The 25,381-nt window shown below is 45.2% G+C and overlaps 1 protein-coding gene across 2 annotated transcripts in view; it reads right to left on the bottom strand.

Annotated features, from left to right (window-relative positions):
• Nucleotides 1-25,085, bottom strand: part of ARHGAP26 (Rho GTPase activating protein 26) — a 479,421-nt gene extending 454,336 nt beyond the window's left edge. For both annotated transcript variants that reach the window (XM_079916182.1, XM_079916183.1), the window contains exon 1: nucleotides 24,514-25,085. In XM_079916182.1, the coding sequence (XP_079772308.1) occupies nucleotides 24,514-24,667 (154 nt within the window). In that variant the 5' untranslated portion in view covers nucleotides 24,668-25,085. The remainder of the gene's footprint in view (nucleotides 1-24,513) is intronic.
• Nucleotides 25,086-25,381: the final 296 nt, after the last annotated feature.

The following is a 25,381-nucleotide window of genomic DNA, read 5'->3' as shown; positions in this document are numbered from 1 at the left end:
AATAAATTTAGGAGGACTGGAACACAGAGCACAGACATGAAGACAATGTGAAACTAAGGCGCAGGCAGGGGCCAGAGGACACAGGGCTCAGAAAGTACTATCAAGACATCTGCACCTTATCCTAAAAGGGCTAGTGAAAAGGTTCTTGGGCTTCCCTGGTGGCGCAGTGGTTGAGAGTCCGCCTGCCGATGCAGGGGACCCAGGTTCGTGCTCCGGTCCGGGAAGATCCCACATGCCGCAAAGTGGCTGGGCCCGTGAGCCATGGCCGCTGAGCCTGCGCGTCCGGAGCCTGTGCTCCGCAATGGGAGAGGCCACGACAGTGAGAGGCCCACGTACCGCAAAAAAAAAAAAAAAAAAAAAAAAGGTTCTTGAAAACAACCAAACTATAATACTTGAGAACTGTTTTAGGGAAGGCAGAAGGTACCTCTAAAGACGTCTTATGAACCTCTTTCAACCCACTGTGCCCACCAATGAAATTCAAACTGTTTTCAGGAAATATCTGTGGCAAATTTAATAGTAGTACATCATCTCTTTTAACCTGAGATTATAATCACAGAACTATAGACCAAATAGGAAATTTAGCGATCATTTACTCTAAACCCTTATTTTAAAGATAAGCAAACTACAGTCCCCAGAGATTAAATGATTTGCTCAAAGACAGAGGCAATTTGTGGCAGAGTCAATATTCAAACCCAAGTCTCATGGATTTCTAGGCAAGGGAGAACAGGATGCAGTAAACATTCCAATATAGGAATCAAAGCATTCATTCATTCACTCAACAAATATTTATTTATGTACCGGATGCTATTCAAAGCACGGGGAATACAGAATTGAACAAAGATAAATATCCTTGACCTTATACAGTTTTCATTCTAGTAGGGAGAGACAGACAAAAAAGAAACCATAATAAATAAATTATATAGTATGTTAGAATGAGAAACGTACTACAGGAAAAAGTAGAATGGAGAAGTAGGATGGGAGGGGCTGCCAGGTTAGACCTCACCGAAAAAGCGTCAATTGAGCAAAGACTTAAAGAAGGTGGGAGTTTGCAGGATACTGAGGATTTGAAAGGTCATGTGATTTCTACCCATTCCATCATAATTTGCCTGTACGAAGTGCAGGTAATAGGTTGACATCCATCCACCAAGTTCAACAAACAAAAATCCACAAAACTCACATTCTCTCTGATATACAGAAAAAAAACAACTCTCCTTCCAGCTTTAATAAGAGGCCTTGATAGGCTGATGAACTGGAATGTAGTGAAAAAGTGGATAAGGAGGGAATTTCAGGCTGGAAGCAAAACAAGTACATATTCTACATTTTGATAATGAACCAAGACAATTTATTTCGGTTACTGCCAAATATGGATTCAAATGTGGGTCGCTTCCTGAACAGACCAGAAATGAAACTGAGATTGGCACCAAGTTCTCAAAACCTGATGATGAGTTGTCCAGAACAGAGAAAAAGCAGGCATCAAAAGAGGAAGAACAATGGAAATTACAACTCTTAGAGCTCACCCCCATCTTCCCCCCAGAGTATGCTGTGTAGTGGCAAAGGGTCATCATCATGATTCCAAGGAGCCCATACTTTCTGAGCCATCCTCACAATAACCCGATGAGGTGGGTACTTCTATCAGACTTACTTCACAGATGAGAAAACTCACACAGCTGAGTCTCCGAGAGGTTAAAATGCCCACACGGTTCACAAGCAACATGGATAGGAATGGAACCCAGGTCTGACTCCACAACCCATACTGGGGCTCAGCAAACTGTGGCCCCTGAGCCACGATGGGTTTTACCTTATTAAATGGTTGTAAAAGAAAAAAAAAAAAAAAGGCATAAAAGAAGACTACGCGACAGAGACTGTATGTTGCCCACAAAGCCTAAAACGTTTACTACCTGGCTCTTTACAGAAAAAGTTCGCTGATCCTTGTCGTCTAATCCACTAAACCAGCCATCAGCAGATTCAAAACAAGCGCTGCAGGATATATTCTGCTTCCCAAATCATAAGTATCACAGGGGGAAACAGGCTCTGGAAAATGGAGAACTATTTTCGCATACTGGCTGGGCTGTAAGATAATCAACTGTTGCCTGGGAGGTTATGGATCTGCTACGTTACTTAATAGTTCTCATACAGAGTTTCGTGCTTTTTACAGTTTGTCCCAGCAGGGGCAGTCCCCTCTCACCCTCCTATCCACCGGACACCCCATGCCCTGCTCACTAGGCACGCGGCTCCCAAACACTATTCTCAGCTGCCCATGGTCTGCCCAATCCTGGTGGTCCCCAGGGCTTCCTCACTGTCTCATTTCTTGCCCTCCAAATCTGAATTTCCAGGGTTACTTTACTTAAAAATAGCCTGATAGCCCAAATTAACTTATCCAAACATGGCCAAGAACCATGAGATATTTGGGAAGCAGAGCCCTTTCTCTTCCCTGGATGACCCTGTTCAATCTATGCAGGCCAGGGTGGAGGAATTTTGTTGCCCTGGCAGCCCAGCAGCTATCCCCTCTTCTTCTGTATTTACAGCACCCTAATATTCCTCTGGGAAACCATCCATTCCTGACACTTGGAACATGGACCTCATATGCTGTTGACTCCACTCTGGGCTCAGGCCAGGGGAGCTTCAAGGATTATCTCAAGGATGTGCACGTGATTCAACAAAAAGCCAATGAGAACCACGCTCAGGGCTTCGGTTCGAACTCTTGGCCACAGGTCCTCTTGCCAACGTGAGGGAAGAGGCTGAGAATGGCATCAACCTATAGGAAAACAGCATGGAGGGATGCAGAGAGACTGGGGCCTACAGACACCGTGTGAGCCACGGGACCCGGGCTGGTCGGAAGTCAGAACATCCCTGGGCTTTCCAGCTCCAGACTACAATCAATTCTCTTCCTGCGTAAGCAGCCTGGACTGGGTCCTCCCTCCCTCGAGATAGAAAGTGGCCTGTCTGGCACGCTCAGAGTGGAATGGAATCGTCATGTCTACAATGTGCTTTATGAAAACCGACTGCAAGGATGGTGATAACAAAAGCTGCCTTCACAGTCAGCAAAGTACCTCACCAACACTCCACGTCCATGCTGACAGCAGGGGAAGCTCGCCTCTCTTCTCCCAACTGCTCCCGGAATGTGGGGCTCCCTGAGAGCTGTCCTTCTCATTTAAGGCCGAGTTATCTGATTAGAGCTGAGACCAGTGAGGCTAAAACAGTAAGACTCTCACAGTCAGTCTTTCAAATTAGTACACTTGATCTCCTCCCACCGAAAACTAGTAACCCTCAAGCCTCCAAGGGAAAACAGAGAAAAAAGGCAAAGGGAATTTAACAGTCAGTGGGTGAGTTCTCTTGCTTCTATTATGTCCAAGGTTGCTCGGCAACGGGCCTCAGCCTTGTCATTCCTGTGGAAGAGCAAAGGAACGAATGTCAGACCTCCAGGTCACGCAGCATGTCCTGTTTATGCCCCGAGACTCCAGGGCAGGGGTGGGTTCGTGCTGTTCTACAAAAGTGGCCAAATCCAGCCCACAGAGCACCTGCTGTCTTCAGGGGCTCTCCCACACCAGCCTCGAACTTTCCCCTTCAATGAACGTAAGCTGTGGATGTGGATGTGCCCCCAAAACAGATTAAAAATACTTTCAGAAACAGCTTGTTAGCAAAACAGAGAAAAGGTTCTGACACGGAAAGAGCTCTGTTTTTATTTATGAAGATAGTAGAAATCAGCAGGGAGCGGAGGGCATGGTGTACAGTCGGGAAAACACGGGCCAGCTGGTGTTTCAGGTTCAGGACTTTCTGGAATCCTCCATGATCCTGTGCATTCCCTGGCCACCTCCAAGGATCTGGATGCCGAAAGCACTGCCACAATGCTCTGTGACTCTAGGTCATGAGCTCATTTCCAACAACTGAGAAGTGAGTGGGGACAGAGATTTCTGCATTTGGCAACACGTTTTAGAAGTAACTGTGGCACCAGAGCCCTGCACAGTCAGTACACTGCAAGGGAGGGAGGGAAAGAATGTGGGTCAGTGAGTCTCTAGTGCTCAGATGTCGCCAAGCGGGGCATATGTGCGCACACAGAGAGACGTGATGCTGTTTCTTCTCTCTCCCTGCCCACTCCTAAATTAAATATCTAAGAACGGTGGCTTTCCACACAAAACAGAGACAGAGCCCAAGAAAGACAGGAACAAGAAACTGATGCTCGTGCTTAAATTCTATTTAGCGAGACAGCAGTCCTAGAAAGTAAAGGACTGTACGGGAAGCACTGTCTTTTGTTGGCCGATTCCTGTTAAGACCCATTTGTCCACATAAAACTATCCAAATGAAGTGATATTCACTCTTGTAAAAAAGTCACTACAATGTTTCAGAAAAATTTTCTACAGACAGTATGCCTGGGTGGGAGTAATACCCTGGGAGAACAATGTGGTCCCAGCTGGAAACACTGTCAGCAAACAACATACAGCCTGCAACATGAACAAAAGAAATATTTTTTTAATATTTTTAGAGGAAAATGAAAAACAAGTCTTTTAAAATTGATTATCAGGCTTATAAAGGATGCCTTCCCATTTGTGCTACTTTAACTAAAATGACTGTTAAAACTTAACACCTTTAAATGAGAGGGTACAGAGACTACCCTAATTTTCAAAATCTCTCTTTTTAAAGAAAAAGACATGAACAATCAGCCTTGTTGAGTTAAGAATCAGCTGTAAGTCCCTTTCTTCTAGGTGTGAAGATTATGAAAAGAATCACCTCATAGAAGGTTAACTGGCCCGGCCAAGGGGACCTAGGCCTCTCGCTTGGTGCTACTTATGACACAGATTTTAAAACGTTAGATTTCTCTTTCCTTTCCTCTGCCTCATAAACATAAAGATAAAGAGGTGAAGAAAGATCTAAGAGAGAAAAAGAGCCAGCACAGACAGAGGGATGGGCAGCAAGGAGGAGGCGGGTGAAGCATCAATCAACTCTTCGTTCTGATTCTTGCTTTTTCTAACTCATCATCATTTCCTGTGCTACCCCAAAGGTAGACTGGATTGTCATCCAATCAGAGCAGTCACATCTGATCTGTCCAAGAAGGACTCTTTAAACAAAATAAAATCTAAAGAGAACCAAGAGATGCTCGAGGCCATGAACACTTAAGAGTTGCTTTCAGAACACACAGTCAAGTGGTCGGGCTCTTTGAAGGGACACTTGATATCATTCATTCAACACGCACTGGGGAGTTTAAAGGGTGGGACAGGTACATTACCTATAAAATGGGGTAACGGCATAGAGGAGGGGGCCACGTGGTCAGGGGAGGACTCTTTAAGGGGACCTTTGGCTGAAACCTGAAGGAGGAGAAGAAGCCGACCCCATGAAGAGCCGTAGCAAAGGTGTTCCAAGCAATGGAAAGGTCCTATGGCTAGAAAGTGCCTTGTCCTGAATCCCCGGAGAAGCCAGCCTAGATATGTTCTCAGAATGTCGTGTGCTGTTGTTTTCCTCAGAACCACCTCAGTGTTCAAGTCTGCTGAGAGACAAGAGTGATGGGGAGGTGGCGGGCGGGGGGGAAATAAAAGGACTGGAGTTCGAAACGGGAATAACTCATAACCAGAGGATAGAGATCACCAACCTCCACTTAACACCAACACTTATCCAAAAGGCAACTTTTTGTCCAGTCCTGCAACAGATACTTAGGTTAGACTTAAGGATAGAACTCCCTGTTAGAAGTCAGCTGCCTGCTCAAAAAAGTGAAGGTGGTCACCTCTGGGTAGTGAGGCTAGGGGTGGGGTGGGACAGGCACCCATGGGATGTGTTACTTTTAGAATGGCTTCTGACAAGTCAGCATCCCAAACAGTCCTGAAGAAGCTGCAGAATCTTGTGAGTGGATGGGTGTAAAACAAAGACATCAATATAATAATGACCAGAGTATGAAGCCCAGTCTAATTTCTAGAGATAATCCCTAATACATGGGTTCATCTCCAGTGAGAAAGCCAGAGACTCAGATGTAGACACTGCACAAAGACAATTTTTAAAATATCTATATTATTCCTACCTTACAAAAGGTGAAGTAGTCAGTCATTAGAGTAGCAATAGCTGCAGTGACTTGGGCCCAGATGCTGTTCACAGCTAGCTCATTTAACCCTTATAATGTTCTCAAGCAAGCACTATTATTCCCACTTCATAAATGAAGAAACAGAAGATTTAAAGGAATGGGCTAAGATTATAGTCAGCAGCATAGCACTGGTTGAGAGCAAAAGAGTTCACAGTGGATAGAGGTTCCAATGCTGAGTCCAATACTTTTTACTTGGATGAATTACTTTTGCTTTCTGTGTCTCAAGTTTTCCAGTCTATAAATTGCGGTATTAGTACATACCACATAATACCGTTGTGAAGGTGCAATGAAATAAAGTTTGTAAAACACGTAACAAAAGGTTCTGACATATAATAAAGTTACATGGTGGTAAACATGCTACTACTATTATTATTGTTCAAATGAATGTAACCACGTGCATTCAATATATGGGACTCTTCATTCTGTGGAACTCTAAAAAGACATCTTCTCTTTGTCTCCAAGGTTCTGCTCAACTGGCAGGAAAAAAAAGGGGACAAGTAGAGAGATGGGAGCTGAATCTTAAAGATATGGAAAGAAATGGGACAGCCTATATAAATTTGCCTAAGGAGCTAATGATGGCATAGCTAAAAGAAAGTTCATTATAGATTGGTTAATGATCATGGAAAAAAGAGAGAAACAACCTAACTGTCCAAAAGTAGGTCATTAGTAAGTCTTGAAACAGTACACATGGAATATTACACAGCCACTAAAAACAATCTCAGAGAGTGGGTAATGATATGGAAAGATGATCATAACCTGAGTAGAAAAAGATGATAAAAACCAAAATGAGTATCTCTAATCGGTACTATTGGTATGATTTGCATTTTATTCACCTGTAATTTCTAAGTTATCTCTCATCAACATGCATTACTGGTATAATCAGAAAAAAAAATTACAAGTTTGTTTTTGGAATGCTTGGTTTGTTTTGTTTTGTTTTTTTAATGATTAGCCTACATGATGAAAAAGGCCAGGGATATACACCTCAAAAGAAGGCAGAAGGTGCATCCTGCTTTTTTCATGTTAACGACTTTGTGAACCATGGGGTTGTCAGCAGGAGGGAGAGAGATGTAAGCTATCTGATCCAGGTCTCATTTACATATGTCCAAAATAAATTGTTTCCAGAGATTCTACTGATAAAGACTCAGATTTCATCATACCCACTTTCCTAACCTATCCTAAATAGGTTTCTAGGTCCCTAATTGGCATTATAAATATACATAATTATATCTGGACCTATTCAACTAACCCAAATACCATGCTCTCATTCAGTGTCCCCAAATTTATTTTCGTGAAATGTAAGTCACTGACCCACTTTTGTTGAAGACAATCTTAACAGCACCCCCATCTCAATGATAAAAAATGAGGCTTGCCATCAGGTCCCATTAGAGAAGAAAAAAATAAGGTCCCCATCAGAAAAGCTAACCAGCTGGCCAGCCGTTCTATACCTTCTCTGGTTCTGAGCGTCCTTTCACCTCTGGAACCTAACACAGGAAGTGTAACAGGAAAGGGGACCCCACACAGTGTTTTCTACAAGATGGGACCACTGATAGCCCACATCTCTTCCCGGTTCTACAGATTCACAATCAGCTCAAATCTAGAAGTCTTATTAACTACAGCCCTAAAACTCTGGAAATTGGTTTCAGGTCATTCCCTTCACAAAAGTCTTTGTTTTTCCCCAAATCAAGAGGTTAGAGATCAGTCACTTTTTTGGCCCTTTAGCAAGGCAAAATGGAGTGGGGGGAGGGCACAGTGGAAGAATGAGAGGAAAAAAGAAGGGAAAGAAAAAGAAGGGACAGAAGCAACTGAGAGAAAGAGAAAACAAACAGATGGTAGAGGATGTGTCAGCTACATCTGGGCTAGCATTTCCTAGAATATAAGGTCTTTTGTAGGGAAGAAGGACTTTCATGTTAAGACCTTAGATAGCCCCAAACCACTGCCATTTCAGCACCTATGAAACTTACTTCTTTACCAACAGTTCCTGGAATAAAGCTAAAACCCTCCAAATGTGACTATCCAAATCAGTGTATCACTGAAATTTTTTCCTCTGTAGAAATAAAGGATGTTACCCTCTTCAGCTCAAAACAAAGGCATCTACCTACTGGATACTGGGTGTTCCTTCCCACTTAACACCAGGAGATTACTCTCTCCAAAGTAAGATCAAAACCCAGAGAAAGACAGGATAAAAGAAGTCCTAACCAGAGACCTACATGCACTCAGGAATGAGTGTGAATTAGTCCTGCCGCACTAGCACATTTGTCAGGGGGGTGAACAGAACAGAGAAGGAGTTCCAGATTCAAACACCCTGGCACTGAAACTGCAGCATTCTGGAGAAGCACAAATTGGTTGAATGCACTGAAGGAAAAGGATATGTAGCTTAACACGATCTAAGGACAAAGCAGACAGGAGAGCACCACACTTTGGACCATGGGTTAAAATCCTGAGGAAGTGGTTGCCTAGGGCTGGGGGGAATGGGAAAGATGTTGGGGATGATGGCTAAGGAGTGCAGGGTTTCTTTGGGGGATGATGACCAAACATATTCTATAACTACTTGTGGAGATGGATGAAAAATTCTGTGACCATACTAAGAGCCATGAACTGTACACTGTAAATGAGTGAACTGTGTGGTATGTGAATTATATATCTCATTAAGCTGCTTTAAAAAATCCTGAGGCAGGACCTCCAAGGTCTCTGCCCACCATTGCCTAACCCCATGCTGGAACATTTGAGGAGCTCAGTATCTTGCTGCTTGAGGTGTCACAGTAAGAGACATGAGTCATCATCCTTCTCCTCTGTAACATTTCACAAGTCTTTCATTTAAGATAACCACCAAAAGCATTTCAATCTTCTTTCTTAAAGAGACTCAGTTCTCCAGATTTGAGGGGAGGGGGAAGATGAGACCCCAACATTCAGAACTGAAACTTGTGAAAACAAGCCAATTTTGGGTTCTCGTCAGTTGATGACCATCTTTACGCTTGAACTCTGTGCCTCAAAAAAAAAAACCCAAGCCCTGTTGGGTTGTCTTTTCATTGCAGTATGGCGTGAACTCATGCCAGCCGGAAGAGGTGGGGGAGAAGGAAGCAAGCCAAAGACAGATCCCAAAAGACACGGGGGCCAAAAGCTCTCAGTTCCACTCCAGTTTTCTATGCAGTGGAGCAGAGCTTCCCTGCTGGGAAACTGATTCCAAGCATGCTGGCTCTGTAAAGAGGAAATGGGATTTCTTTCCGGAGCCAGAACCATCTTGTAGCTCTACACAGAGCTGGCAACAGTGGTAGCTTGCTGACCTTGCACACTGAGCTCAGGGCGGCTTCGATCAGAGGGCCAGGAGACGGCAGCAAGCAAAGCCACCTGTAGTCTCCAAGGCCCGGTCAGAGGACCAGATGCCTCGGGCGCAGCCAGGACTGGGCGAGGCATCCATCCCCAGGGCTTGCCTGGCCTCCATACCTCCCACAGCCAGAGTTGTGAGACTGATGCTCGGCTGGGTACCGACCCAGGGCAGGATTTGTGTCAAACATCTCAAACATCTCAAGGCACTAGTCAGATAGGCGGCAGGAAAGCCGCAGGGCCCATCACCCCCAGGGTCCCACCATCAGTGGCTGCGGTCTGCTTTGTCACCCAGCCCTCCCACAGAGGCTGAAAACCAGCTGAGATCAGAACAGAGATAAGGAGGAGCGGTTGCCAGAAATGAGTTGCCCGAGGGCAGCTCTGAGGCAGCAGGTGAAGATGAGCCTTCTCTGGGTTTGGGGCACCTCACCTTCCAGGACCATCCGCCAGTCCCTCTACTGCTCTCCCCAAGACAAGAGTCCCCCCTAGCTGTGCAACAGCTCTGACAGCTCATTACGCTTCCTCAAGGTTTTTAGAGAAAAAAAATGTGCAACGTAATTACAAGCTCCGACCCCAAATGACTTTAACCCTGACAGGACTCACTGTGGGAAAATGTGTGCCCTGTGACTGCCCGTGAGCATGAAGTTTCCCTGCAGGAGCTTCTCCGACCCCCAGTGCCACAGAAGCGTCCTGGCTCACAGGCCAAGCTCATGGGACAACTGGATCCCAGGCATGGAGCCACATGCTGAGATATCTGAAGTCGGGAGAACTCGCACCCTTTGGAAACAATGCCCCATCATTCCTTGACCTGCCATAACTTCCCCTTCCAGATACCTGAGGATGGCCGGCACAGCTGTGCACTGCAAGGAGGGGACAAAGGATCTGAGACAGGCTTATGTAGAATCTCCTCAGGCCTATTCAACTTAATGTGTGGTCCGAGGACCCCCTCCATGCAAACCACCTGCGGAGGTCCCTGCAAGGAATGCAGATTTCCGGACCTCACCCCAGAGCCTGTGTACCAGAATCTCCTTGGGGGGAATCCAGGAATCTGCAATTAAGGAAATTCTTACACACGTTCACATTTAAGAACCACTACCTTATAACAAGGACAATCTAGAAATGACAATAATGACATTCCGATTACAGGGCACTTACCATGGGCCTGCTTACCCTGCTACTCACAATACCTACAAGAATCTCATTTATTCCTCAGAATCATATTGGAAGGTGAATATTTATCACCCTCGCACTTAAACTGCTCTCTCTAGTTTCACCTCCAAAGGGCAAATCCAAAGACCTTCGAGCAAGCCCTCACCCAAACTGCCAGGAGGACACACCTCATACTTAATCAGAACAAATCTCTCCACCCCTATTCTACCCACCTATTCTGCGGAATGTGGATATTCCCCACAATTTCAGCCCCCACTCTCTCCTCTTACTCCATGCCAGTGGTTCTCTACCTGTGCTGCACATTAGCAGTACCTCCAGAACCTTTAAAGTTCCCCAGGCCCAGGCTGCAGCCCAGACAAAATTACATCAGAATCTCCGGGGATGAGTCCCAGACTCATCTACCTGGAGGGGATTTCAATGGACAGCTAAGGTGGAGAACCACTGCCTGGACCTCTAATAGCATCTGGTGAAACCCAAACCTACAGCAGTACCTCCATCTCTCTCTAGAGCACCTGACCTGTGCTCCCCACCACCTGGTAGGTGTCTCCACCTGTAGGTCCCATGGAAACAACTCAGCAAGGACACTTAACCCTGCATCCCCCATCACACACCACGGTTCTTCTCCTGGGGTGCACAGTTCAGCCAGTGCCCCAAGCCCTAAGACAGAAACCCTGGGGACACCCCTGCTCCTCCCTCCTCTGTCCACTGTTGACTACGTTCTCCTCTTCAGTCACACCAGCAGGTCTCCCATGAAAAGTGCCATGGAATCTTGATTTCTCCTCTATAATTTATGGGCGTTCGTTTGAATATTCAAATAATGATTCCATTGAGTAAAACAGATTTTCAGTAAAGTGTAGTCCCCGCCACTTGCTCTGCATACTCCCTGGCACAGTGCCACCTACCCTGACACCTGTACCTTAGTCTGAGAAGCACATCTTTTTTTTTTTTTTTTTGCGGTACATGGGCCTCTCACTGTTGTGGCCTCTCCCGTTGCGGAGCACCGGGGCACGAACCCGCGTCCCCTGCATCGGCAGGCGGACTCCCAACCACTGCGCCACCAGGGAAGCCCATGAGAAGCACATCTTTGCCCTTCCCTCCTCTCCCCTCCCGGCATGATGGCCACATGATGTCCGTTCTCCCACACACTTCTGCTTCAGGGCAGTGCGAAGCAGAGTGGAGCTCAAATCACTGGTAAAATATAGGACTATTTTAGATGATACAATGACAAATATTGTTCAATTTAATGATTATGATTCAATGACTACTTAAAGATATTCTAGGAAAAAATATATTGCTAACCACATCAAACCTATGATTTCAGAATGCTATAAAGTTCCCGTTTGAAACAAACATAATTTTTAATGAGTAGACTTTTTCAAAATAAATACATGTGGTAAAGATGGGGCAGCAATAACCTAGGTGTTTTAAAAGACTGATGGTTAGGAACACTGTTTCCTTGGACTTGATGTCTTCACTTGCCTCTCCCCAAGTTCTCTGCTCCCTCCCCCAGAGACCCTTTTAAACTGATAGGAATCATTGTACTGTGGACTGTCTGTTCTTCCCTGGCCTCCTGAAGAGCAGGGACTATGCCCAGAACTCCACTACCAGGAGCCTTCCACCCCAACGTGAGCAGTCCCAGGCATGGGAATAGAGACCACAGCCAACACGTGCCTTCCACCAGGGGAAGTGCTAAGCTCTGCCGAAGAGGCAGCCAGAAGAGAGAAGGACAAAAGCGCCCAGCTCCCTCGCCACTCCCCAGAGAAGCTTCGCCGACAGACAAGGTGTGCCTACTGGCCCAAAGTCACGGTCTCCAGTCACCAAAGGTGGGAGACTGCCCTCCTTTACACCTGCCAAACTTCCGAAATAATGCGCACACTGCACAAAGATAAAAACTCAACAGCACCCTCACTAGAACCACAAACAAGCTCTCTGGCGCCCCGCATGCAAGTGATCCCCAATCCAGCTCTGTCTCATTTTAGGGAATGACTTTGTTGTGACTTCTGATCCCAGAATGAACAGTACACACAAACTGGGGAGTAGGAAATGGAGAAAATTCTAAGTGTTGTTTTATTACAGACGCCACCCTATAATGAACCAAATAGTGAGTTTCCTTTCTACTCTAAAATGTGATTTATAAAATTCAGTTCACTCAGAGCTTTCCAGAAACACTCCTATGAGATATTCATTGAAATGAAAAATGTACATACCCTCTGGCCCAGCAGTTCCATTTCTAGAATGCATCCTACAGATCTACTCACGCATATGCCCATGACAGGTACCAGGAGGTTCACAGCGGCATTGCTTATAATGGTAAAAGGTTGGAAATCATCTAAATGTCTACTATTTGGGGACTGATTAAATAAACTATGTTATGTCCATACAGTGCAATACAATGCGATGCTAAAAATGAATTTGCTCTATACGTACCAATGTTGAATAATATTCAAAATACATTAAAATCGTGCAAAATGCAAAAATATGCAAAACAGTGCATATGGTATGCTACTGGAGAAATATATAAATCTGTATTTGCTGGCACATGCATAAATTATATCTGAAAAATATTCAAGAATGGGTAAAATGTTGCCTGCAGTAGAACAACTAAGGATTTGGAGACAGGAGAAATTTGACGATGCTCACATTCCTTCTTGTCCCCTCTAAATTGTGTACTATTGATAGGTGTTACTGACATAAACTTTCAAAAAAGAAACATAGGTATGAATTAAAATAAAAATGCTTTTTAATTTTGTTTCATTTGCTCAACTGATAATCATCTTCTACACCTGACCCACAAGTGTAATAGTGAGATGTGCAGTCAGGAATCTGTTACGGTTTGGGTCCTATCTGCTTGACAGTCTCTGTGGCACAGAAACAGCCTCAAGTTCAACTCAATCTGCCTGGAAATCTATCTAAAGTCTCACGGGAGAAGCCAGTTCATATTTTCAAAGTGTTCAAATCAGCCTGGAATAAACTTAAAAGCACATTTGATAGCAAGATCAGATGAGCTTTGAAACCTACCTGTGGTGTTTTTACAAACCATGTAAAATGGGGTTTATTTTGGCTTTTCCTGTGTGGCAGCAGCAGGAGTCAAACCTTAGCTACTGGCTTGGCCCAGAGAAGTCAGCCAGTTAACAAGGTTTGATCCAGAATTCCCAAGCCCCTCAACCCTTTGTCCATCTGGCAAAGAAAACACACACACACACACACACACACACACACACACACACGGACACACGGACACACACACACACACACGGACACCTCCAGCCCCAGGAATCTCCTCTTTCTAAATATAGTAAGTACTGCCCAGTCTCCAAGCTCACCCTCTGTAGCATTCTGTGCCTTCCAACCGAGGTGAAATGAGCCAGATATAAACACACCGTGACAGCTTCTGGCCCACACTGCCAAGCTGTTTTCCTTACTATTTCCTCTCTTTCTCCACTCTGGGTTTCTACAAAAATGTGTAAACCCCAGTGACTATAATTTGTAAATATTCCTTTGGCCACTAAGGCTATTTTCCTCACCCTACCAAATGTGATTTCCCTGAAATTTGAGGTCAGAATAGCCTATTATATATGGGCAAAGTCACATTCCATCTCCCATTTTATCTGTAAGACCTTGCAGCTCAGAAAGGATTTCGGACAGGTCCAAGGCTAATTAGGACACAGCCAATTAATTGTAATCTCTCTCTCTCTCTCTCTCTCTCTCTCTCTCTCTCTCTCCCCCCACCCCGCCCTCACCCCCGGTTCCTTTAGAATCCGTGTCAGTGCCTAACAGAAGGGCTTGTTCAGGGATGCAAGGACCTAAACAGTCGACGTCAAAGAGCTTTAAAAAATGGAGGCTGGCAACAACTCCACCTTGAGGAATCTATCCCATGGAACTCCTGGGACCCACACACAAAGGTGGGTGTGCAAATAATCACTGTAGCACCTTCTATGCTGAGGCAATCCAAATATCCCTCAACAGGAGACGGGGTAAATAAGCTATGGTATCTCCACATAGCAAAGCTCTCTGCAGGCATTAAAAAGAATACACTGTGTATGTGTACTGACATGGAAGATCTCTAAAAGAGAGTCTCAACCAGAAAAGCAAAACACAGAATAATTCATATTCTATAACCCCCCCCAAGAAAAAAAAAATATGCACAGAAAAAGGACAAGAAAAAAAGCACACCAGTGGTTAACTCGGGCAAAAGGGTGCTTTACTCTGTATAGTTCCACGCTCTGTGATTCTTTTATGAGAACGTATTCATGAACTGCATACATGAATTTTTTTGTCTTTGCACTGTAAGATTAGGTCATCCATTCATACTGTTCATTTTACCTCCAAAACTAATCCTTCCCAAGTCATCTTTATTTCAGAAAATAGCGCCATCATTCACATAATTGCTCCAGCTAAAAACATTTGAATCATTCTTTTTTTTTTTTTAAGATTTTTTGATGTGGACCATTTTTAAAGTCTTTATTGAATCTGTTACAATATTGCTGCTGTTTTATGTTTTGGTGTTTTGGCCCTGAGGCATGAGAGATCTTAGCTCCCCAACCAAGGATCGAACCCACAGCCCCTGCATTGGAAGGTGAAGTATTAACCACTAGACTGCCAGGGAAGTCCCTAATCATTCTTGACTTTTATTCTCAAAGCCCAAATCCAATCAAATAGCAAATCTGTGGGCTCTACTTCCAAAAACACCCAGAATCTGACCACCATCTCCAGTGCTGCCACCCTAGCCCAAGGTGCCATTGCCTCTTACGTCACCTATTATAACAGCCTTCTAACTGCTCTCCTTGCCTCCATTCTTGCCCCACTAAATTATTCTCCACACAGTGGCCCCCATAATCTCTTAAAAACACAAGCAGGATGATGTCACAACCTCCTCCTGGCTTCCCATCACACTTAGAATGAAACCCAAAGTCCTTTCTGGGACTCAAGACCTCTAGGACCTGGCTCCCGACCTCTCTCCCTGTTCATTTGCCATCACTCTGCTCCAGCTACACTGGCCTCCCTGCTAGTCCTCAGACACCCCATGATCTCTCCCGCCTCACGAATTCTGCACCTGTTACCACCACCTTAAAAGCCCTTACTCTAGGCTAGGGCTTGGAGGACACAGTAAGAGTGGAGCAAAGCTGCATATTTGAAATGAAAGCCTTCCTCTGGTGGCCTAAGATATATAATTTGGAACATACTGGGTTATAATTTTAAAAATTGAAACTAGGGTCAGTCAGAAATTTAATCTAGAAAATCCACTTTGTTAGCTTCATACTGGCATCCCTCCTTTGGCTAACTTTTAAAAATGCAATGGCCTAAACAGGGTAGCAAAGTCACCTTCATGAATTGCTTTCCCCAATAGCTTGGTGGTGATAATGGTTCCTCCCTGACCCATTCTCATGTGGTCAATTCCTGGGATTTGTGATCATTAGCTTACACTGGCCAGCACTAGGAAGTTCAGCCTGAGGCCTCTGCCCAGAGGGACGCTGGCTGGCCTAGCTGGAGCAGAGATCTGAAGCACAGCCGTGTCAGAATCACCTTCCAAGCCCTGGAATGTGAAACTGATCAGTCAAGTGCATCTGAGGTTGAGGCAAATGGAAGCAGAAAGTCCTCAAATGAGGGCAAATAGAGAAAATCTACCGAGGGGAGTGGTGTTCACTTAATCATCAAAAGTTTTATGGGACTAAAAAAAAAAAAAAAAGTTGTATGGGACAAAGTAAAAGGATAAAAAAAAAAATCCAAGGTATAAAATAGTGCCCAACAAAAAGATCTGAATAGACATGTCAGCAAAGAAAATGCACCAATGGCCCTTAATCATATGAAAGGATGCTCATCATCGTTAGTCGTCGTGGAAATGCAAATTAAAACCAAGAGATATCACTTCACGCTCACTAGCATAGCTACAATCAAAAAGACAGACAGTAACAAGTACTGGTGATGATGTGGAAAAGTTGAAACCCTCAGACGATCCTGGTGGGAATTTTAAAGGATGCCTCTGCTGCAGAAAACCTTTCGGCAGGTTTTTTAAAAAATTAAACATAATGGGCTTCCCTGGTGGCGCAGTGGTTGAGAGTCCGCCTGCCGATGCAGGGGACACGGGTTCGTGCCCCAGTCCAGGAAGATCCCACATGCCACAGAGCGGCTGGGCCCGTGAGCCATGGCCGCTGAGCCTGCTAGTCCGGAGCCTGTGCTCTGCAACGGGAGAGGCCACAACAGTGAGAGGCCCGCGTACCGCAAAAAAAAAAATTAAACATAAGTTTATTCATACATCCGAGCAATTCCACTCCTAGGTAGGAAATGAAATAAGAAATGAAAACACATGTCTGCACAAAGACATGTATTTCAAGGGTTGAAATTATTCTGCATTATACTGTAATGGCCAACACACGTTATTATACGTTTGTCAAAACTCATAGAATATACAACACAAAGAGTGAACCCTAATGTAAACAATGGACTTTAGTTATAACACTATATCACTTTTGTAACAAATGTACCACCTGAGAGGAAAGGGTGTGAGGGACTCTATGGGAACTCTCTATACATTCCACTCAATTGTTCTGTAAACCTAAAAAGTCTCTAAAAAATAAAGTCTATTAATTATATTTTTTAAAAAAGGAGGGAGGGGAGAACTTAAGGCTCAATCAGTGTGCTGAGTGCAACAGATTAGATGCAATTTATTCAATCCAATTGAGAACAGAATAATTGGATTAAAGTGGAAGGACTTTTTTTAAAGCCAGTGTTATATAAAAACTACAAAATCTTGTTTGGATATAATTTGCCGTTGTTTATATTTGTATGAGAAATACTCCAAATGTCAGTACTGCAAATTACCACCGTTTACAAATAATTAGGAAATGCCTTTTTTTTTCTTTTATTTGAAAGGTGCTAAAGCAAAGCAAAGGAGCTGAGAAAAAACTTTTTGCTACCTAACTCCATAAGCATTTGTTCCATTAGGATTCTGTGAGTAATATAATTACTCCTAAACAAAGCAGGTTGGCACTGAACAGCCTTTGGGAATTTATACCATTAATGAAGGACTCACCTCACTACTATAAAAAGCCTACACCAAGTCCTAAAGAAGTATAAAAGGGTGACATGCTCTAAGCACACAACTCTTGATGTTGATTTTTGTTTACTCTTGTTTTAATGAGCAAAGAGGATGAACTATTTATCTTAACAAGTCAGACTCAAGAACAAGTTTTTGGCCTCCATGTTCAATGCTTTATTACCCAGTTAAAAGAGAATAACTTTCAGTTATAAAATAAATAAGTCATAGGATGTGATGTACAGCATGGTGACTATAGTTAATAGTACTATAATTGTATATTTGAAAACTGCTAAGAGAGTAGATCTTAAAAGTTCTCATCACAAGAAAAAGAATTCGTAATTATGTATGGTGACAGATGTTAACTAGACATACTGCAGCGATCATTTCATATTATATACAAATAGCAAATCATTATGTTGTACATCTAACATCTAAAATGTGTCATTTATATCTCAATTTTTTAATTAGAAAAATAAATGAATGCTAGGAACATATGCATTTTCTAAAAAATATTTAAAAAGAGAGAGAGTCATTGGTAATCAGTGCTACTACCCCCAAAGAGCAACTCTACTGCTTCAAAAAGCCAAGAGATAATCAGACGCCCTCATTTGTCTCACTGGCCTACAATGGCTCTTTAATCATACGATGAAGAGAGAAACACAAAACTTCAGCGCACAATACAGAATCTTAGCTATACTTTGCTACTCAGGACTCAGAGTCTGAAAAACAACAGGGACAATATTCTCACTTAATCTAGCACCTGCTGCATGTTTCTTCTTTCTAGAGTCTAGATCTCCGAACAATTTGCATCTTCACTGCCAGCGTGTCTACTGAAGCACTGAAGGGTCATGTTCAAGAGAAGGCCCTGCAGTCCACGGTCAGCTTCAAAACTTGGTTGCACAACTTCCTAGCTGTGTGACCTTAGACAAGTTACCCAAACTGTAACGTGCACACAAATAAGTATTCATCCCACCGGACAGAGGTATAAAGACTCACGAGACAATGTGTGCACTTAGCATAGGGCCGGGCCCTTGGTGAGTGTTCAATAAACAAGAGCTGCTGGCGAGGTTTCAGGTTTTCTGTTTGCTTGTTTGTTTGCTGAGGAAACTGACAGTGCCCCCAAGGTCTTACAGTGTATATGTGGTAGAGCTCCGACTAGACATCAGATCTGCTTGATAACAGAGGCCTGGCTCCTTGCATTGCACTCTGCTCCCCAGACCTGGGTCTCCTCAGGCTGCATATTATGGGCTCCAAGTTAACTCGTCCGAGTCCACTTCTTAAATGAACTCAATACTGATGTGTTCCCTATCTACATAAAAGGGCTGGAGCCATATATAAATGCATTCTTGGAAGGCATCTTGTGGAAGGACTGCTATAAAGAGAATGTTATGTCAATGCCCACTAGGATTACTAATGTCCAGAATCCAGACCACTCTGAAATGTGGCATTATCCGTGGAGATGAGTGGTTATCAACCCAGGACCAGAGAAGATTTCTGAAACATTTAAGACAGACATGCTTTTTCTGGGACACATCTGTCAGACTGGGCATTTAGATTATGGCAATTAATGACAGCTTGCACTATATAAGAATATAGATATAATTTTTACTTTATTTTTTTTTCTGTAATGTGCGTTTAGGGTCCCTATTGAGCCTCATGAATGCCCTCTAGCAGATATTATTAAAACTATTTAGATCTCATCTTTTTTTTTCCTTAAGTAATGCACTACCTAAATGTTCTTTCTTCATGCCTTAGCAAAAAATCTTATAAGTGTGATCTCACCTAAGTACATCAGACTTTTTATCTGTCTCTCTGCCTAGGGTTCGAGCTCCAAAATACAGAATTTTGCTTTGTATATATAGTTATGACTACAGATGTATACAACCCTATTTCTGTTAAAAGATAAACGTCCGTTGAATTTAAGATTTGATTATTGACAGACAAACAGCAGCTAAAATTTATTGTTGTGGGTTTTGCTGGCATTCTTATAAAACTACTTATTTCTGTTAAAATTCTCTGTGGTTGCCTTGGAGATGTGATGCAGGTCAGAATTACTAACCTCCGCAAATACAATGAAAAAGGCATGTCATCCCCAAAAAGTCTCATGAAAACTATGGTCTCATAGTTTTTTTGTTAAAAAAAAAAAAAAAAAAAAAAGTGTCTCCCGGCAGGCTACCAACCGCAGAGTAAGGCTTTTTTCAGTATCACACACCCTGCCCCAACTTGACTGAAAAGCTCACTGACAGAAGTGGTTGGATCCTTGGTCTTGTTTCGGTAGTCTCCCCTGTGTCCTTCAAAGTACCATGAACTAGAATGAATCCATCCCCTCCCCCTCATGAGACACCTGGGTTTTCCCTAGGACATGGTTCAGTCTTTGGGACTCCACCTCTACTTAAACCCCACTGAAGAAGAGCAGCTTATGGGTTCAAAGTTTCCCACCTGAAATTCCAATCAAGAAAACTGTGCCTCAAGATGCCCACCACCATCTAAGAGAAAACTATTAAAATTACACTTCTGATATCCAGAAGGGGCAAATCCACAGAGACAGAAAGTACATTAGTGGTTGACTAGGGCTGGAGGGCGGGAGGATGGGGAAGGAGGAGTTGGGAGCAAATGGTGGGGAATGACTGCTTATGGGAACGGGATTTCTTTTGGGGGCAATGAAAATGTTCTAAGACTGACTGTGGTGATAGCTGTACCGCTCTGCGAATGTACTAAAAACCATTGAACTGGGCTTTAAGTGAGTGAACAGTATACTAAGGCAAATTATATCTCAATAAAGATATTCTAAAATGTGCATTCCTGCCCCACTCCTCCCACCTAAGACTATCAAAATAAGAGAGCTCACTCTGTCTCAGAAAGAAGTCAAACTTAAAGGGGTATATCCCCAGCAGCAAGTCCATAAACCAACTCTGAAGGTGGAAAGAAACACAGTTCCTGAAAACCCACATCACCTCTCAAAACCAACAGCCTAATTCACTTTCAGCTCTGTGAAACCACATTTGGTTTGCCATCGAGTCCATGAGACAGCCAGACATGAAGTCCAGTGCATTCTGCAAGCTTTTCCTGCAAGGCAAAGAGAGGCAGCCAGCTCAGCCACTGGATGGCGGGGCGGGGGGAGGCGGGTAGAGGGGTTAATCTAGCAAGAAGATGGAAAATTTAAGCTATCAGAATGTTATTAGGAACAACGGAGATGTTGAGAGACTTTTTATTTTTTGTCTTTAACTTGTGGGGCTTTTTTGTCATAACCATGACTTTATACAAATAGGATCACCAGGCTTCTTCCTACCAGTGGTTAATACATACACAACTGTGTAAGTTACCAACAACTGGCATGAAGAAGGCATGGGCCTAACTCCTTGCATCCAAATCAAAAAACTGTTCATTTGGATGGACAATTCTGCTCTTAGCGACTCTTGCTCCAAGTCTTGACAACCCTGAATGCTGGAAGATCATAACAGCTATCATTAATTGAGCAATGCTATGCACCAGGCTTCAAGCTAAGTGCTTTCTTTACACGCACTGTTTCATTTTGTGCTCACAGCAACCCTAGGAGGTCAGAGTGGCTACTCCCATTTTACACAGGAGGAGCTCAGGCTTAGTGACTCACCCAGAGTCAATCAGTAGGTGATGGTGTCAAGAATGAAACACAGAAAATCCTAAAACTCTTAATTCTACAAGTCTGAACTTCATCGCCTGCCTCTATCATCTTTACAGAAAGAAAAAAGGACTAAAACACACAGAATCCTCTTGACTGAGACACAGATTAATCAGGTCGAGGAAAGAGTGCCCACAGAAAAGGCCTGGACAAATCAGCACAGAAAAAAGTGACTCGGAGTCACCACATCAAACAAGAACTTTCTCCAAAAGCAGGATTTTTTGAAATGTAGGTCCCAAATTATTTTATTGCTTATCTTCCATGTGTCCAGCCCAGAGGTTTGAACTCCAGGGAAAGACTTCAAGGAGTTCATTTGTTTATCAGTTTATCAAGGGGAATCAAGAGACAACAGACCTACAGTTTTGCTTCAGAGTTAAGTGCACAGGCTCTCGAATCAGACAACTTAATTGCTGTGATGCCTTGGGCAGGTTACTAATCTCTCTGAGCTTCAGTTTCCTCCTTCATAAAGTGGAAGTAGCAAGAATAATGATCTAGCTGAACTTCAGCAATCCCAGTTTTATTGTCTCAGATTAACACACAATGGAAACCTTAACCCAAAGATCTGTGAAAATTAATTACAAAATAAAACCATAAAATTTTAGAGCTGGAAAAGCCTATAAATCATCTAAACCAGTGTTACTTACACAGTTATGTATTTATTTTTACGTATGTATTTTTTAAAACACTGGCTTTACATTTACAGCAGTGATAAAGATGATCCAAAGAAAATGAATACACAAACACTAATATAGTAATATACAATGCAAGAAGCACCTAATGACAACACAATGCCCCAAGTCTGGTAAATAGTAATCACCTGTACCCTTTTTAAGAGGTCACATGACCTGTTCAAGCAGTAGTAAGAATAGAAGAGTATAGTTAGAAATAGAGCTGGATATTAAGAGATTAGAACACCTAGTTCTCCCCCAAGTTACAGAGCTGGTCCATTCCACTAGCCAATTTGAATAACTCTTTAATTTTATCACTGCACTGTTTCCTCCTACCCAAAGAATTCTTACATGCCCTCCCCACCCCCCAAAAGAACAGTAGCAGGCAAATAAACTGCCAGTCACACAAATGCATCCTCCTCAGACTCAAGGCTGAGATACAAAATGCAAGTCCAGATTCCAACAGGCTTGGTCCAGGGGGTCCATTCTGGGCAAGAGGGATGGGGCAGAATTAAGAGCTCAGCATCAGCAGGAACTCCAGCTCTGGCTCAGACCATGTGGAGGCTCAAAAACCACCCTGCCGTTAGAGCAGGGTGGCTCTGCGCTAGTGATTTCTCCAAGTCTGTTTCCTCATTTGTAAAATGAGTAACAGTACATGAGATAATTTGTGGCTGAAGCAGTGCCTGGCATGGAGTAAGTCTTTACAACCACAGGGGCAGCAGAACTGTCACTACTACTTCAGTGCCTGGGGCAATATCTAACACACAGAAAGCACTCTAAATGTTTGCTGAATAAAGCAGAGGCCCAATGAAAGCCAGCCTGAGAGTCACTCAAAATTAATGGGCCCGGGGCTTCCCTGGTGGCACAGTGGTTAAGAGTCCGCCTGCCAATGCAGGGGACACGGGTTCGTGCCCCGGTCCGGGAAGATTCCACATGCTGCGGAGCGGCTGGGCCCATGAGCCATGGCCGCTGAGCCTGCGCATCCCGAGCCCATGCTCCACAACAGGAGAGGCCCACGTACCGCAAAAAAAATTAAAAAAAAAAAATTTCATGGGCCCAACCTATAAGTGGGCCCCTAACTTACTCCAAACCAGGGTCACATATTCCCTGAACCAACGATGGTCCTGGTCATTGACAAAAGAAGAGTCTGTTCATATGCTTCAGGTCACAGCCTCCAGCAGAGACCCTGCCTCTGAGGAGCCTTATCACATCAAAGTTCCATGTTTATTTCACCCCAAAACACTGGCACTTGCTGCCCTGGGGCTCCACTGTCTCCCTCTTCATTTTTAGAAGCAACAGGCTCACAAAATGACACCTCAGGCACTTGACTTTACATCTCCTTTATAGAGGCTTGGGGACAATTCTCACAGCTAGGGCCCCACTCTGCCAATGCAAGCTTTCTTAGCTGAAAGATACCACCTATTAAGAAATCCATCACAGAGAAAGGAAAAGTCAAAGACAATTCCACTGTCTGCCTTTTTTCCTGATTCTCAAAACTAAAAGATGGACCAAACTATTTTTAAATGGGTAGACTGAAAAGGCACCCAAAAAAAGAACTCAACAATCCAAGGCACTCAACAATCCCTAGAGCACTCCTGTTTGGCCAGAAGGAGACATTCCCTGGCTCTGCAGAAGACAAGGCAAATCATACACAGAATGCAAAACTCATTTCTCCCCTGCCAAAGGGAAATTTGCAAAAATTGTTTTACAAAAGGTTTGAGGATCTATAAGGATGAGTTTAAACTTCTGCTTTCTGAGTGAGGACCGAGGACATTCCTTCTCAGACTTTTGAGCTTTCAAGGATATTGGGAGAGGTAAAAAGGGGAGCGAGGGAGCGGGAGAGGGAGAGGATATGTTCGTTCTATTTTTAAACCCTCGCCCACAGTTTAGAGTAAAGGAACACTCTGATTCTGTACTCCCACCCTTATCACCTTCTGCTAAACACAAGAATCAGAACCTGCACACGTACGTGACCCTGATTCTAGATCTGGGTGGTACAGGCTGCCAGTACTCCAGAGAATCTCGAGCTGACAGACCATCCCACCCACCCCTTCTCTGGGCAGCAGCTGTGCCTTTCGGAGAACCCGGCGGCCCTGAGCAGGCTGGCGCTGCGCCCAGGGAGCGAAGAAGGCACAACCCGCCTTTTTCCGAGGGGAGGCAGCGCCCCCTTGGCGGGGCCCACTCCATTCCCAAGGCTGGGCACCCAGGGGTGAGCAACTCTTCCCCAAGGGAGCGGGAGTCGTGGACGCGAAGGGGTTTCCCAGCAGGCTGCGGCGCACCAGGCACTCCAGTCCTACTCCCAGGACACCTGTGTGCCGCGCACACCCGCCGCGGCGCCCCAGAGCGCCACTCGCGCTCGGTCTCCTCCCAGCCACCCCGGAACGCAAACGGCCGGGCGACGGATCTTTTCCCTTACCGTCTTGTTGCTAGTTCGCCCATTTTACGTATCCTTCCCGCCCCACTACAAGCATCTACACCCGTCCCTCAGCGCCCGTGGGCAGAAAACCAGCCGGACACGCGACCCCCAGGGCTGAGCGCCTCCCGACGGCCCCTCCCGCCCCCGAACTCCGTCCCCGCCAGGCTCGGGGGCACTCACTCTTGAGCGCGCTGACGAGTGACTTCCCGTCCTTGATGAGCTCCTTGATGAATTTGTTGGTCTTGTCCAGCTCCGCTTCGTGTGACTTGAGCGTCTCTCGGAAGTGCGGGCTGTCGAGGCAGCAGTCGCTGAATTCGAGCGCGGGCAGCCCCATGGTGTCTGCGGCGCCCAGACGGGGGGCGCGCCTCCCCCGGGGCCCCGGCGGCCCGCAGCCCCGAGCACGCACGCGGCGGGACCCCGGCCGGCTCCCGCGACGGCCGCCGGCTCCACAGGTGTGGCGCCGGCTAGCCCTGCGCGCGGTGTCCGCGGGCGCGCACGACTTCCGAACCGAGCCGGGACTCGAACGAAGGGCGGCTGCTCCGGCGGCGTGCAACCGAGCGGCCGGGGAGCAGGAAGCGCAGAGACGGACCCGCAGCGGCGCCGGGAAGGGAACGAGAAGTCGAGCGAGTGCAGCCGCCTCCTCCCCGCCTCCTTCGCCTGTTCGCTCTCCAGCAGCCTCGAACGCCCTCTCACAGCAGCCTGGGCCGCTCCGCCGGCGTTCGGACCGCACTAACGTGCTAGCAATGACCTAATCCCAGCCAAGCCAATCAGACGTCCGGGCCTCCGGGTACGCCCGGCCCTTCCGCGGCTATAACCCAATCAGCGGTGTCCGGAGGCGGGGCCTGGTCCAGGGGGCGGGACCCACGCCACTGCCTAGGCCCGCAGCACAAGCTCCGCCCGCACCCGCCCGCGCGGTGTTGCAGACCCGGAGACCCGAAGGTGAGCGCTGCGGCATGCCCCGTACCTTGCCCGCCCGCAACCGAGATGGTGCGTCTGAAGGTCTGGGGAGCGGAAGAGCCTAGATGTGCCGAACATGAAAAATCTGGGA

The sequence above is a fragment of the Stenella coeruleoalba genome (assembly GCF_951394435.1).
Source record: "Stenella coeruleoalba genome assembly, chromosome: 3".
NCBI classification, from domain to species: Eukaryota; Metazoa; Chordata; class Mammalia; order Artiodactyla; family Delphinidae; genus Stenella; species Stenella coeruleoalba.
This window is presented reverse-complemented; position numbering and strand designations above follow the sequence as displayed.